The 13706-nt window shown below is 42.0% G+C and overlaps 1 protein-coding gene across 19 annotated transcripts in view; it reads right to left on the reverse strand.

Moving 5' to 3' along the window:
- Positions 1 to 2412: 2412 nt before the first annotated feature.
- DTNA (dystrobrevin alpha) overlaps positions 2413 to 13706 on the reverse strand; it is a 451122-nt gene continuing 439828 nt past the window's right edge. For 12 of the 19 annotated variants that reach the window (XM_024984389.2, XM_024984390.2, XM_010818729.4 and 9 more), the window contains 3 exons: positions 11806 to 11938; positions 9815 to 9863; positions 2415 to 6057 (listed from right to left, as the gene is read on the reverse strand). In XM_024984389.2, coding sequence (XP_024840157.1) covers positions 9846 to 9863; positions 11806 to 11938 — 151 coding nt within the window. In that variant the 3' untranslated portion in view covers positions 2415 to 6057; positions 9815 to 9845. The other 7 variants (XM_005224027.5, XM_059880981.1, XM_059880980.1 and 4 more) reach the window with 4 other exon arrangements.

The raw sequence follows: 13706 nt of genomic DNA on the forward strand, positions 1-13706 counted from the left end.
ACTGGTAACCACTGGTTTGTTCTCTATATATGAGAGCTGCTTCTTTTTTGTTATATGGACTAGTTTGTTGTGCTTTTTAGATTCTACATGTAAGCAATATCGTACAGTATTTGTCTTTGACTTAGTTCTCTTAGCATAATGCCCTCCATCTATGTTGCTGCAAATGGCAAAATTTCATTCTTTTTATGGCTTAGTAGTATTCCATTGTATATATATATATACACACCACATCTTCTTTTTTAAAAAAATTAATTTATTTTAATTGGAGGATAATTACTTTACAATCTTGTGGTGGCTTTTGCCATACATTGACATGAATCAGCCATGAGTGCACACATGTGCCCCCATCCTAAACCCCCCTCCCACCTCCCTCCCCACTCCCATCCCCTCTGGGTTGCCCCAGAGCACCGGCTTTGCCTGCCCTGCTTCATGCATCGAACTTGCACTGGTCATCTGTTTTACATATAGTAATATACATGTTTCAACGCTGTTCTCGCAAATCATCCCACCCTCGCCTTCTCCCACATAGTCCAAGAATCTGTTCTTTGCATCTGTGTCTCTTTTGCTGCCCTGTACATAGGATCATCGTTACCATCTGTCTAAGTTCTGTGTATATGTGTTAATATACTGTATTGGTGTTTCTCTTTTTGACTTATTTCACTCTGTATACTAGGCTCCAGTTTCATTCACCTCATTAGAACTGACTCAGAATGCATTCTTTTTTATAGCTGAGTAATGAGTAATAGTCTATCGTGTATATGTAGCACAACTTCCTTATCCATTCACACATCTTCTTTATCAATTCATCTGTTGATAGACACTCTGGTTGCTTCCATATCTTGGCAGTTATAAATAATACTGCTGTGAACATTGGGGTGTATGCATCTTTTTGAATTAATTAAAAAAAATATGCCCAGGAGTGGAATTGGTGAGTCATATGGTAGCTCTATTTTTAGTTATTAAGGAAACTCCATCTTGTTTCAAATAGTGGCTGTATCAATTTACATTCCCACAGTGTACAAGGGTTCCCTCTTCTCCACCTCCTGACTTTGTGGTTTTTTAGAAAAAAAAAAAATTGAAGACTGTCCTTTATACCACTAATGTTCATAGTACAGAGACCCTCACAATGGCTTGAAAAATGTCTTTGCTGTTGAGTAAGTATGGTTATTTGTAGTGAGAACATTGAGAACTAGGCAGTTAAGTTGCATTTTATGCAGAGTTTTCAGTATTGTATCTTAGCCTTGGTTTAGGTTTTTTGGTAAAATTATACCCTTCCTATTATCCTACTAAAATATTTGAGCCCTTCTTCATCAAATAAGCATCTTGGATCTCTTTGCAATAGGGGGAAATATTACTCTTTTCTCATACTAACCTCCCCTCAAAGCAGCATTTTAAAAAAAGACTATAAAGGATTTTGTATTTCAGAGGATCATTGTTCCCAAGTTGGCTATGAACCAGGGGAAAAAGCTCTTGCCCCAGGCTTCTCCAATGTTTGACGACAAGACCTGCCCCACTACTCCTGACTATGCCAATGAAATCTTAGGGGAACGTTTTGGGCAATGGTGATTCTTGGTGTACATCACAGTCTTGCGTCAGGATCTGACATCTTAGAAAAAAAAAAATTGAAAATTCTCTTTTTCATCTTTCCAGTGCCTCCCAGTTTTTCTTTACTCGCTCAGATAATATTTAGAACACATAATTTGCAAAGTTTAATATGTGTTGCTAGGGCAATCAGAAGACAGCAGTAGAAATTAAACCAATGCCAAGGAATTGAGAGCACAATTCCTTGGATGAATCTTGGTCTCGTCTGATGCAAGATCTACTGGGAGTGAGGTGAAGGCTCCATAGCCCTGGATACAGGGAGAAATTCCTGCAACTCCTCTGAAAAGCGCACCATCTTCTCAGAAGTGGGAAATTTCTTGTGTTTTTGCCCTCTGTTTCTTGTTTGATGGCATGCCTAGTCTACTTCTCATCTCAGCCTGGTCTGCAGATTTTTTCAGAACAAAGGCAGCACCGTAAGTTATACATCTGGATGACTAACGTGAGGATCAAATGTAAATGAAACAGGGTTTTTGAAAGTTGTAAAGGATTACACAAACGTTAGTTTTTTTTCCCCAACATTTGGAATTTGGAGAAGAAAAGAAAGAAGAGGAAGAGAAAAAAGGAGAGGGAGTATGGATTTTTGATCTTAATCATAACAAGGCTTCCCATGAGCAGCAGAATAGTATCTCATTTTTAAAAAGACTGCATCCTCAAAGGCAGGAAAAGGTGAAATATTTGACCTCAATTGCTTGATCCTCAATCAGCAAAAAGTCCAAGCTTCACACTCCAAACACTGACTTGTCTTTCTTAGACTAACCTCATGTTGTTTTAGGAAACATTCATTTAAACAAAAGAACAAAATACACAAGATATAGTGTTTTTAAAAACATTTTTTAATGAAGAAATAATTCCATTCCAAAATATAGACACACAATTAAATAGTTTAATCACTTCAAAATATAACATGTCCCCAGGAGGTTCCAACACACACACATACACACAAAACAATACTTAACAGCAATACAAAAAACCCATACAATAGTAGTTTTGTTACATACCCATGAATGTTGTGACATCTTTAGTGTCTCTGAATTGGTTACTTCAAATGGCGTCAAATTACAGTAGTCATAATTAAAAATGTCTTAGAGTTAATTAGCCTCAGGATATGACACCTCTGATTTTTATTTTTCCCTTCTTTTTGGTTCAAAGGTAAAAATGCCCTTTCTTCTGAGGACATGGAGTTGTTTGTGCGGAATCGAACCAAGGTGACTGCAGCAACCAAAGGCTGCTGGATCTACAACGTCTACCTACAGTTAACAGCCAAGAACTAATGAGGGTGGACAAAGATGATCAAAATAAAAGCAGACATCAGTGCTAAATTATGATGCAACAGTTTGGCTCATGCATATAAGAAAATACATAGTATATCACAACAAAGGCCACACTCTTATGTAGTTCAGTTCACATTACTACTTACAAATGAACCTTCCCTGTCTTATAGCAGATCACTCGAGAATCCATTTTTCACAATCTCCAGCACATCTCCCTCTGACCAACCACATTTACCCCGACTTCCGTCCTGACCAACCACAACTGATTCCTGAATCCCCTACAGTAGATTTCACCCTCCTCCCTCCCTCCGTTCACATGGTGCCGTGGGGGAGGGTTGGCTGTGTTAGACCAGTGCTCATTAATAGGGCATCACCTCTAATGGAGATGGATGTGCAATTCATTGTGGAACAAGAAAGAAACAACCCTCGCCAGACAGAACTGTACCTAATGGACAGGACAGGTGACACCTGCTGGGTTTGCACTTAGAACAGGCCCCAAAAGTAGATTTGGAGAGCCAAGGAAAGAAACCCGCCCAAAAACACGAAAACCCAAAATAACGCACGCCATTTTGTCTCGTTTACAGGACAGGGGTGCTTGAGTCTGGTCTCAGGGCTGACGTGGAGCTAAGAGAAAGAAAAGGTGGCTGGTTAGTCAGGAATCGGTCATTGGCAGCAGTTTCCAGAGTCCTTGCAATGACTTCGTACGATGGGATCGACAACCATGTGATGGAATTGGCAACGAACACTATGATGAGGGAAGGTTACCCACAGAACAGTCCAAACCTTAGACAAACATTATGATGCAGAAACACAAAATGATAACATCTGTCAGCTCGGTCCAGGTAGTGGCTGAACGCCACCTGCAGGGTCAGGGTTCTGAGACTGAAAACTGCCCAGCTATGATTCAGAGCCGACAGCTATGTAGGTAGCTGGGATGTAGTGGTTTTAAGTACTGAGTATGAGGCACCAGTGGCCACCTGCTCCATCTAGAGAGGTATGGGTTCACAGAGGATGGGCAGAGGGAAGGAGATGAACATTAAGACACACCAACAAAACCTGCAATAACATCCCTCTGTGCAAAGAAATCTGAGAACCGTGCAGTTGTGTCCCTTTGGTGTCAGCCTGTTCTCAGGGGCATTTGTCAGGCTGGCTCTCCAGGGAAAAATGACTAAGTACATCAAGGGGCAGAATGTGCTCCTTGCTAATGCCAACTGAGAGCTTTACTAACCCCAAGGCAAGCGATTTTGTTCCTGAGGGCAGTCAAGGAGGTGGTGTCTGACCCAACTCAGAGATGGGCGCATCTGAGAGCCCTCTGGAAAGGAAGAAGGAAGAAGTTGGGATGTCACTTCTCAGCAGGGGACCCACCAACTACCAACTCTGTGGGGTGGGAGAAGCTTCTGCCAACCCTGGAAGCAAAATTGAATCGCTCAAATTTTGAGGATGACTCAGAACCTTTCTTGCTTATTCTGAGTAAGGCCTTTTCAGAGATTTTATTACACAACTTTCTTCTAAAGCAGTGGTTCTTCAGCTTCTGCATGCATCAGAATCACCTGGAAAGTTCAAACACAGATGACGGGGCCCCAACCCCAGAATTTCTGATTCAGTAGGGCTGGGGTTAGGGCCTAAGAATCTGCATTTCTAATAAACTCCCCAGGTAATGCTGGCCCTGCTGGTCCAGGGACCACATTTCAAGAACCACTGTTCTAGAATGATGTTCTCTTCTTTCTTTTAAATGAGAAACAGGAATCCAGAGAAGCTGTCAATTTAAGGATAATGTATCTACTATGTTGCAGGATTTTTATTTCATCAAATCTTGAAACAAGTAGAAGATTATTTTTTTTTCATTTCCCCAGAATCCCTAAGGGAGGTCTTTGGTGCTCCCCAAAGAGGGCCCTCAGAAAGGACCATCAACAGAGTCATTCATTCTCCCTTCCTTGACAGTTCTTTTGCACATCAGCTTTTCGGAGTGCAAGATCCCAGCTCCACTTAGGAAAGCCTGTTTCCTCTCACGTGACCACAGGAGGCTGCATGCAGAACACCAGGGAGCCAGCTAAGGCAAAACACATTCAGAAAGAAAAGGAGAGCGAACGTTTGCAAGCGCACTTTAAGCCTGTACATTTAAAGCTGAAAGGCCTCCAAACGACCTGATGGGGAACCGGTGGATGAGCGGTGCTGTTAGAAACATGCTCCCTAAAGCTAAACCGAAAGGAACCAGCCGTGGAAGAGCAGAGATAACTTGAGTCCACTGGGGGGATCTTATGGCACCTGTGGTTTATAAACAGCTTTAGTAACGAGTATTTCAAAACAGAGTTCACAGTTTTTAAGAAGATCTGTGCTGATTTTAAAAACTAGATTCTATATAATTTGAATGTTGCCTTTTTTTTGGGAATATGATCTCTATTTGAAAAAAAAAATATTTACACTAAATTCTATGGCTGACTGGTTAAGAGTATCTTGAAAGAAAACAACCCCAAGTTGGAAAGAAGCCACAGAGATTGGATTCTCCTGATGGGTTTGGTTCAAGCCTCTGCTTTCAGAGACTTGGAGACAAGTGCAGACCATGCAGGCCAAGGACCCTTCTTGGCTCTGGGGCTCTGAGTCTGTACCCTCAGGAACCAAATCCTTCGGGCTCAGTGAATAACTGTAAGTGGTTGTTTTTTTTCCAGTTGCTGTGGAAAAAAAAATGTACAGTGTATATAATCAACTGGTTTGCTAAAATCTCAGAGAATTCAGAAATGAAACTCCTAGCTATAAACAGTATTAGTAATGTCGTTGTAAACTGACCAGGTTCAATATCATGTGCAAAGGTAAGATGCTTGTTAATACTGCCATTGCGAGTAACAGCAGCATGGGATTTCAGCCTGTGTTTTCATTTCGAGGGATGAGCCATGTTACAGAAGATGTAGCTGATAAGTTAGCTTTGAACAGAAGTCTTATTTTTTTTTTTCCTTCTCAAAACACACGTCTATGAACTACAAAACTTAGAACAAAAAGTTAGCTGCACTACAGTCGGCAGAACACAGTCTTTAGGGGGCGGGGGTCTGTCGGGAGCGGCTGCATGTGGTGGGTCCTCTCTTCCATGAGCTGAGGCTGCTGCCAGGCTGCCGTCTTCTCCTCTGGGGGTGCAGCTCTGTCCTTCATCACCAGCTCTCCTGTTACTTGCATCTGTCTGACTATAGCTTGCCTGGGAATAAGCAATGTGTAATTTCTTTTTTAAAGATGGAAACTGTTCTCTAAATTAGAGTTATGAAGCTTAGAATCCTCCCTTCCCCCCACCCCGAAACACACACACACACACACACACACACACAGTCCTTTCTTCCCCTGACAATCAGGAATGACCATCTTGGGACACTGGGATACTGCACCTTCTGATAGAAGAGAGGACAAGAATCCTCCATGCTGAGACTCCTGCCTAGTGGGCACCTAAGGCATCTGGAAGGTTCAAGCACCATAAACAGAAATATCTGTGTTGTCCTTTGGACAAGGACATGAAAACACTGACTCACCATCAGAATTCCATGCTAGTTTTGTTTTTGTTTTTGCCATGCTAATTTAAAAAAAAAATCCACCTTTGATCTTCCATCCTCCAATTTCTGAAGTTAGGATGTGGCTGGCCAAGGTGAGTGGAGTACCATGTGGCCAGAGGGATGGAAAAGGGACCAACCTAAGATTTGATGGGCCAAAACGGAACCTCGGTGGACTCTAATTCGGGTGCTAAGCTTTATGTGTACCATTTCTTCCCACGTGGTTAGCTGAAAAGCAATAAAACAGATTTCTCTTGATAACTTTTGTTAATGTGTTGGTAAGTGCATATTTATCTTCAAAGAGGCCTAAGGATTTTCTTGAGCAGAGGATGGGTCTTCCATGTTTCTGGTGTTTCACCTTTTGCCCCTTAGTCATGTAGGGCTCTGGAGAAGGCAATGGCACCCCACTCCAGTACTCTTGCCTGGAGAATCCCATGGATGGAGGAGCCTGGTAGGCTGCAGTCCATGGGGTCGCTACGAGTCAGACGTGACTGAGCGACTTCTCTTTCACTTTTCACTTTCATGCATTGGAGGAGGAAATGGCAACCCACTCCAGTGTTCTTGCCTGGAGAATCCCAGGGACGGGGAAGCCTGGTGGGCTGCCGTCTATGGGGTCGCACAGAGTCGGACACGACTGAAGCGACTTAGCAGCAGCACCATGTAGGACTCTGCTTCATGGATGCCTAATTGACTTTGAGCTGATGAAATCGACTTTCAGACCCTTGCAGAAGAGATGCATATATTTTGGGATAATTTCTGGTCTTGCAGTATAGCCAGAAAGTTCAAGTGAATAGATTTCAACAGATAACTGTTCTACAATTTCAGCTGTCTTTCTTGGTTTCATCAAGAAAAATTATAGTAGGGTAGAACTAGCTGCAAGGATGAAAAGCTACTAGTTCCTGCAGTGTTCCAGATCTTAAATTAATTTTGTCTGACTTGGTGATTTGGTGACAGACTGGTTTATATTTAGAATCCTGTGGAAGGCCATCTAGGTAGGTAAGGATGCGGTAAGTAGCAGAGGTCACAACTGTTTTAAGTTTTATTGGAAATAAAATTTGAAACAGAAGATTAAAATCTTTGGCATTTATGGACAAGAACCAAATACTGCTTTTTATCTTGGTTTATGTCCAGGGCTGGGGCTTCCATTGTGGCTCAGTAGTAAAGAATCTACCTGCCAACACAGGAGACATGGGTTTGATCTCAGGGTTTGGAAGATCCCCTGGAGAAGGAAATGGCAACCCACTCCAGTATCTTTGCCTGAGAAATCTCATGGACAGAGGAGCCTGGCAGGCTATAGTCCATGGGTGGCAAAAGAATTGGACATGACTTAGCAACTAAATAAAAAATGTCAAAGGCATTTTATTAGGCTTTTTAAAGAAGTATATCTTTATAAGAACTACCTGCTGCTGCTGCTGCTGCTAAGTCGCTTCAGTCGTGTCCGACTCTGTGCGACCCCATAGACGGCAGCCCACCAGGCTTCCCCGTCCCTGGGATTCTCCAGGCAAGAACACTGGAGTGGGTTGCCATTTCCTTCTCCAATGCATGAAAGTGAAAAGTGAAAGTGAAGTTGCTCAGTCGTGTCCAACTCTTCGCAACCCCATGGACTGCAGTCCACCAGGCTCCTCCGTCCATGGGATTTTCTAGGCAAAAGTACTGGAGTGGGGTGCCATTGCCTTCTCCAAGAACTACCTACTGATGTTTAAATAATGTGCATAACAAAAATGATCAAATTGCTAGAGTTCAGAGAAAGAAAATGCTATGAAAGGAAACGTCTTGCTCCTCTGGGAAAGTAACTGGAGTGAATATTTTCAGAAATTGCTCTTGGGAACTTTTTCACTATAGTCATGATGAATCAGGAGAACTCGTGGTGCAGTAGTCTCAAGTCCAAGGGAGACAGACTAAAATGTGCTCAATAAGATCTTTCCTTTTATACCCAAAGGGCCTCACAGCTCAAAAAATATATTTCATAATAACAATTACACCTTGATTTTTACTTGCTTCATCTTAACCTGAGGACTGAGACAGGAGGTCAGCAGTGTTTCAGCTAGAATATATTCATTACTAATTGATATATCATTTAGAAGACATATATTCCTTTTTCAACTTAGCAGCCAGGTTGAGTTTCCTCTCAACTGTACTGTAGACTTATGAGATTCCATGGGTGGGAATAGACTGAATAACTAAAATAGTTACAAGTCTTATGCAGTCATGGCTATGAGAGGTGTATTAGCTTTGAATTGTAATGTGGGACATCTAAATGGCCATGAGCTGGAGCCAGAGCTCCATCAGATTCATGGGACAGTGTAGCGGAAGGTGTGTCAAACGTAGCACAAAGCTGAATCCCAACCTTATTCACCTAAGTAGAGAGAGAAAGCTAGTTTTGAGTCTTGGGGGTTCTCATACACTCACATAATAATCATTGTCACTCCCAGGGACTGAACTGCTTCTAAAGCACTGAGCAGAGGGCTAGGCATGTATGTGTATGCTCAGGATGAAATGATAGTGTGTCTGCCACTAGGTTAAGCTGTAACTTGGTGTATCCCAGGGAGCACAACTCCTCTATGAGGTAGGTATTCTGATACATGTTGTACAGTGGGAACAGAGGCTCATGGAAGTCTAAGCAAGTTTTCAAGGATTATGCCGCTAGGATTTTAGGGAACTCATTTTTGAAATCAGTCTGTTAGAGTCCAGATCCTAAGCTTCAGACCACTATAGTCAAGTGGTCCTTGCCAATCAAATGCTAGTCTCTTTAAATTAGAAAAAAAAAAAAAAGCTACTGAGAATTTCCCATGTATTTAGGTAAATCTCTGAAGGTGGGGGATCACAAGCCACAGAAAAGGTATTTTAAATCAATTTATATCTTGCTGAATTCCATGATGGGTGTGAATTAGCTGTTCCAAAAGCGTAAGGCTGTGGAAGCTTCCCTCTGTGCTTTGCTTCTCTTGTTTTCTTTAGTGATTCATGTTCTTGATTTCACTGGTTAAGGTGCACACTTTGATCTTTTGGGGCCTAAGTAGAGCAGGACTAAGGAGCTGACTCATTTCTGCAAGTGCTGAGCAAGCTTGCATTTTTCTCTCTCAAGTGCCAGAGAGGTTGAAACCTTGGATGCAGTTATGGATCAGCAAATTGGCTTTATAGCTGCACATTTCTGGGGCACCTTTGGGTTATAGAAATTCCTCTGCCAGTTTTCCTAATTCATAGAGTAAAAAGTGAACTCCCAAGGTTGTCTGCCAAATCGCCACTGGACTAGAGCGATATGTTTCATGGCCCAGGATGATTCTTTGCTATCAGCAGGGGAAGAGGATAGTTTACCATAGAAAAACCCCAAGAGATAGTGCTTGTGCATGTAGGTTACAAGTGATCAGAATCCAGGGTACAGTGACCACCTTTCCTCCTAAATAAGTGGATACTTACTTGAGAGGAGAGTGATAAAAGGCTATTGCATTCAACCTTGCAAGCTGACCTGCGGGTGACAAAGGACACAAACAAGAAAGGTGACATGTCAAGTCTGTGATGCAGTCAAGCTGGTGAATTATTTGGTTGGAAGCCATGCAGAAAGATAGATAGACAGACAGAGAGAATCCAGGGAACGCAAGTAACTTTCTGACCCATCCAACAGCTCATACAGCAGTCAAGGAAAAACCACTTCAACCTTCTCCAGGGCATACCCATTACAATCTCTTCGTCCTTTTCTTTGTCTTTTCTTTGAAGTCACTGGTTGTAGTGAGGAAAGGCAAGACAGAGAGAGAAGGAGCTTAAAATCTACCAGATGGCAGGAACTCCAATGGAAGCTGATGCTGTTAATAGAATTTCCTTTCATTTTGCTTGTATCAGGTTAAATCTCTAGTTCATTGAAATAAATAAAAATCTAATACCTTATATGAAATGACTCCTTTTCTTAAAAAAAAAAAAAAATTAGAATTTCAGTTATAGTTGTCACCAAAATCCAGAAACTAATGTGGGCTCCCAGAGGGAGGTCTAATAGGCGCCTCTAACAGCATGAACCAGAATATTGATTATTTAACCACCTCTCTCTCTCCTTCTGTGCAGCAGGGCCAAAAGGAGATATACGTAGGAATGCCACCCCTCAGAGTTCCCAGAGACACCCTGGGGCTTCATCCGGGCAAATTTCCTCCTGTGGACAGGCCATAGAAGTTGCGAAGAAAAACGTTCTCCCTGGTGTACACTTGGGGCAGGTCTGATTATGCAGGATTCAAATACAGCTTTACATATCTGGTCCCTCTTTGTTTATCTAGGCCTACACTCTGAAGTTATTCTGAAACACAACTGTTTTGGAACATTCTAGAGGCAAAACTTCTGTTTTATATTGTCAAGATGGGGTTAGTAGGCTTCCCTCTTGCTCTGTTCTTCTTGGGAAAATATTTCCAAGCAATCTACAGATGTATGAGTAGTAGATAACTTATTTTATCTGCTATTCTTTCTTCCAATAACAGAGTAAGAGAGAACTACTGCTCCAAAGATGGTGGAAAAAACGTATCTGGATATTGGACAGAAAGCCTGACCTGATAAAAATAACCCACTGGGGCCTGGTGGGGGGCAGTAGGTCTCAACCATCCAAATACCCCTGTCCTCCCAGAACCCCGGCAAGATGGAGGGAGGGGAAATGTACCAGGTAAATAGACAGGGGAGTAGAACAATCTCCATGGGAAAATGCATCCCCGTAAGGATAATATTATTCCCCATTGTGTGTGTTATGTCAGGTGAATTCTCAGATGGATTATCATGCTATCCAGGATATATGACAGTCTGTCCAAGCACACCCTGCTGAATGGGGGCCTATATTTCCCCCAGCATTTCTAGCTGAGGCTTGTCACTCTTTGACTTCTTAACATTTGATACGAGGCAGGCAGGGAGGGAAGTTGAGGACAAGTGATTCAAGAACAGAGGTATACTTATGCTTAGTCAATTTCCTTGTGCCCTGTGGCCCACCCAAGGGCATAGAATCCCAGAGTATTTATGGGGGACTGGTTCCAGGATACCCCCATCCTGCAGATGCCAGCATCCATGGATACTCAAAGTCCCCTCCAGTTGAGCCTCAGTATCCACAGATTCTGAATCTCCTGATATGGACAGCCAGCTGTATCTTTTCTTAAAAAGTGTTTTCCTAATCATCTTGGAGGGTCATGAACTATATTATCACCATGGAAGGCCTCTTTTCATTTTCCAGCTCAGAATTTATAGAAATACTTGATGAGTGACAGCTATAAGAAGCATTAAACCTTTCCCTGTCTTAGAATTCATGGGCTGAAGAGTACTGTCAGAATATTCCAGAAAGGGAGGGTGGAAGGAAGGAGAAGGCACCAAGTTTTGGAATAATGTGAAAGATCCAGCCACCGAGGGGCGGGGGCTGAAGTGGTGGGTGGTGTGGGGTGGGGTCTCGGTACCTGATAGGCTTCGTCCTGTAGCTTCTGTTTTAGGTATTCCTCCATCTTCAGCTCATTCTCCAGCTGCCGGACAGAGTCATCTTCATAGTTCTCATCCTCTGGCCGCACGTAGGGGTCCCCGTCTTCTGTAACCCTGGAGTCAACCACAAAGGGCGTTTTGGAGCAAATCTTAAAAGGCAAATATGAGTGGAACCCCTGTATTACCTGCCGTTCTGGGCGCACATTTATTTTGTCTCTAATTCACTTCTTTGCTTTGATTTACTTCAATTTAGGATTTTCTTTGACATGATGAAAAAAACTTGAAAGACGCTTTGGAAGTTTGGAGAAATATATGATCAAGGTGTTCTCATAGGCAGTTTTTCTAGGGTAGTCTGGTGATCGTTGTCACCTGTTTTCCTAGAGTTTCCTGGAATGAGTTGTCCTTTAAATGTTTGCCATTCTCAAAAAAAAGGCAGGCTTATCTTTTGAGAGGATACAGTTTTCCCAATTTGGGGGCTTAAAAAAATGGAGTTCAAAAACACTTTCTATAAGGAAAGTGAGCCCTCTAGTGAAATAATGTCTAAGAATATTTGTTTGTAATTTAATGCTCTTTGTGTTCTGCATGTATATAGGCCCATGCACTCATGTGCTGTATTTTTATGGTAGAATCAAGGCTCAGAGTATCAGCCAATCAATGTCAGGGAGACTACTATTCTAACCCACAGCTCTTGATCTTAAAGATGTATACTATCTCTGACTTTAAGAAATCCATTTAAATTGTCCAATTCCACCATGAAACAAATGGATAAAAATGATCTCATTCACTAATGTGTGACTCTCCATCTATTCACCCAAGTATATATAAAGTTCTTCCTGGGACTGAATATAAATTCACTACCTAAATCATATGACTAAAATATGCTTGGGCTAAAACACAGTACATGCTTAGATAGTACAGATATTAAAATATCCCCTAAAATGAAAAAGAGTGGTCAAGTAGAAGTTTCTGGGTTGGAACATAAATGCCAATGTTCATGTTTATTTATATCTGTACGGCATGTTCTTGTTATTTTTAGAGGTTTGGGGCCAGCCTAAATAGGTCTGCAAGGCCTCTGTAAACTTTCCCTTCCCAACCCCCACAGCCCTGTTGGTAGTCGGTCCTGCCACCAGCCTGCCAGGAACAGCAGATCGGGTGGCTTTAGCTACAGTCTTGGATCTTGCGAGTGGATCAAGAAAGTTTTAGGTCACCACTATGTAGATGCTCAATTATAAAAAATCACATAGATACATTATTTACCAGACTGAACTGATCACAGTTCTCCAGTCTGAATAACAAACAAATCAAATAATTCTAAATTATAGAGGGAAGGACAAGAAAGCGAACTACAATTAAAAGCAGCAGCCTCCTGCCACATAAAATCATAACTGTTTTGTTTTGATATTATGCTCTCTGCCTTTTCACAGCTGGCTTTCAAACCATGTCTATTTATAATTTCCCATTATTACTGGTCTTTTTACTCACTCCTTGGATGGAGAGTCAAAACACCAGAAAGGCCTCTGGTTAGTTTCTTCTTTGGGGCTTTAAAACAGACAGTTTATTTTTGTAGACGAGTCTGCAGTTCTTCTCATGTTAAGCCCCACCACCCTTCTGTAGCTTTTTTTTAAACTGCTCATCAACTCCCTTTTCCAGCTTCTGGGTGAGCCCTTGTCCACATTTCTCAGAACTCCACTTATTTAACTTTCTTCATTTTATTCTTTTCCCTCCCAAGCTGGGCTCTGCAGTTCTGTCCTTGCTTTGCCTTTGTTTCTCAGCTTTAACTTTTTCTGCCTGACTACTTGGAGCTGATCCAAGGTCACAGTCTAGTCGGGAATGTCACTGATTCTACTGGCTCCTGTCAAGCTACAGAAACCTAATTGGGTGA

The sequence above is a fragment of the Bos taurus genome, chromosome 24 (genome assembly GCF_002263795.3).
Source record: "Bos taurus isolate L1 Dominette 01449 registration number 42190680 breed Hereford chromosome 24, ARS-UCD2.0, whole genome shotgun sequence".
Classification (NCBI taxonomy): Eukaryota; Metazoa; Chordata; class Mammalia; order Artiodactyla; family Bovidae; genus Bos; species Bos taurus.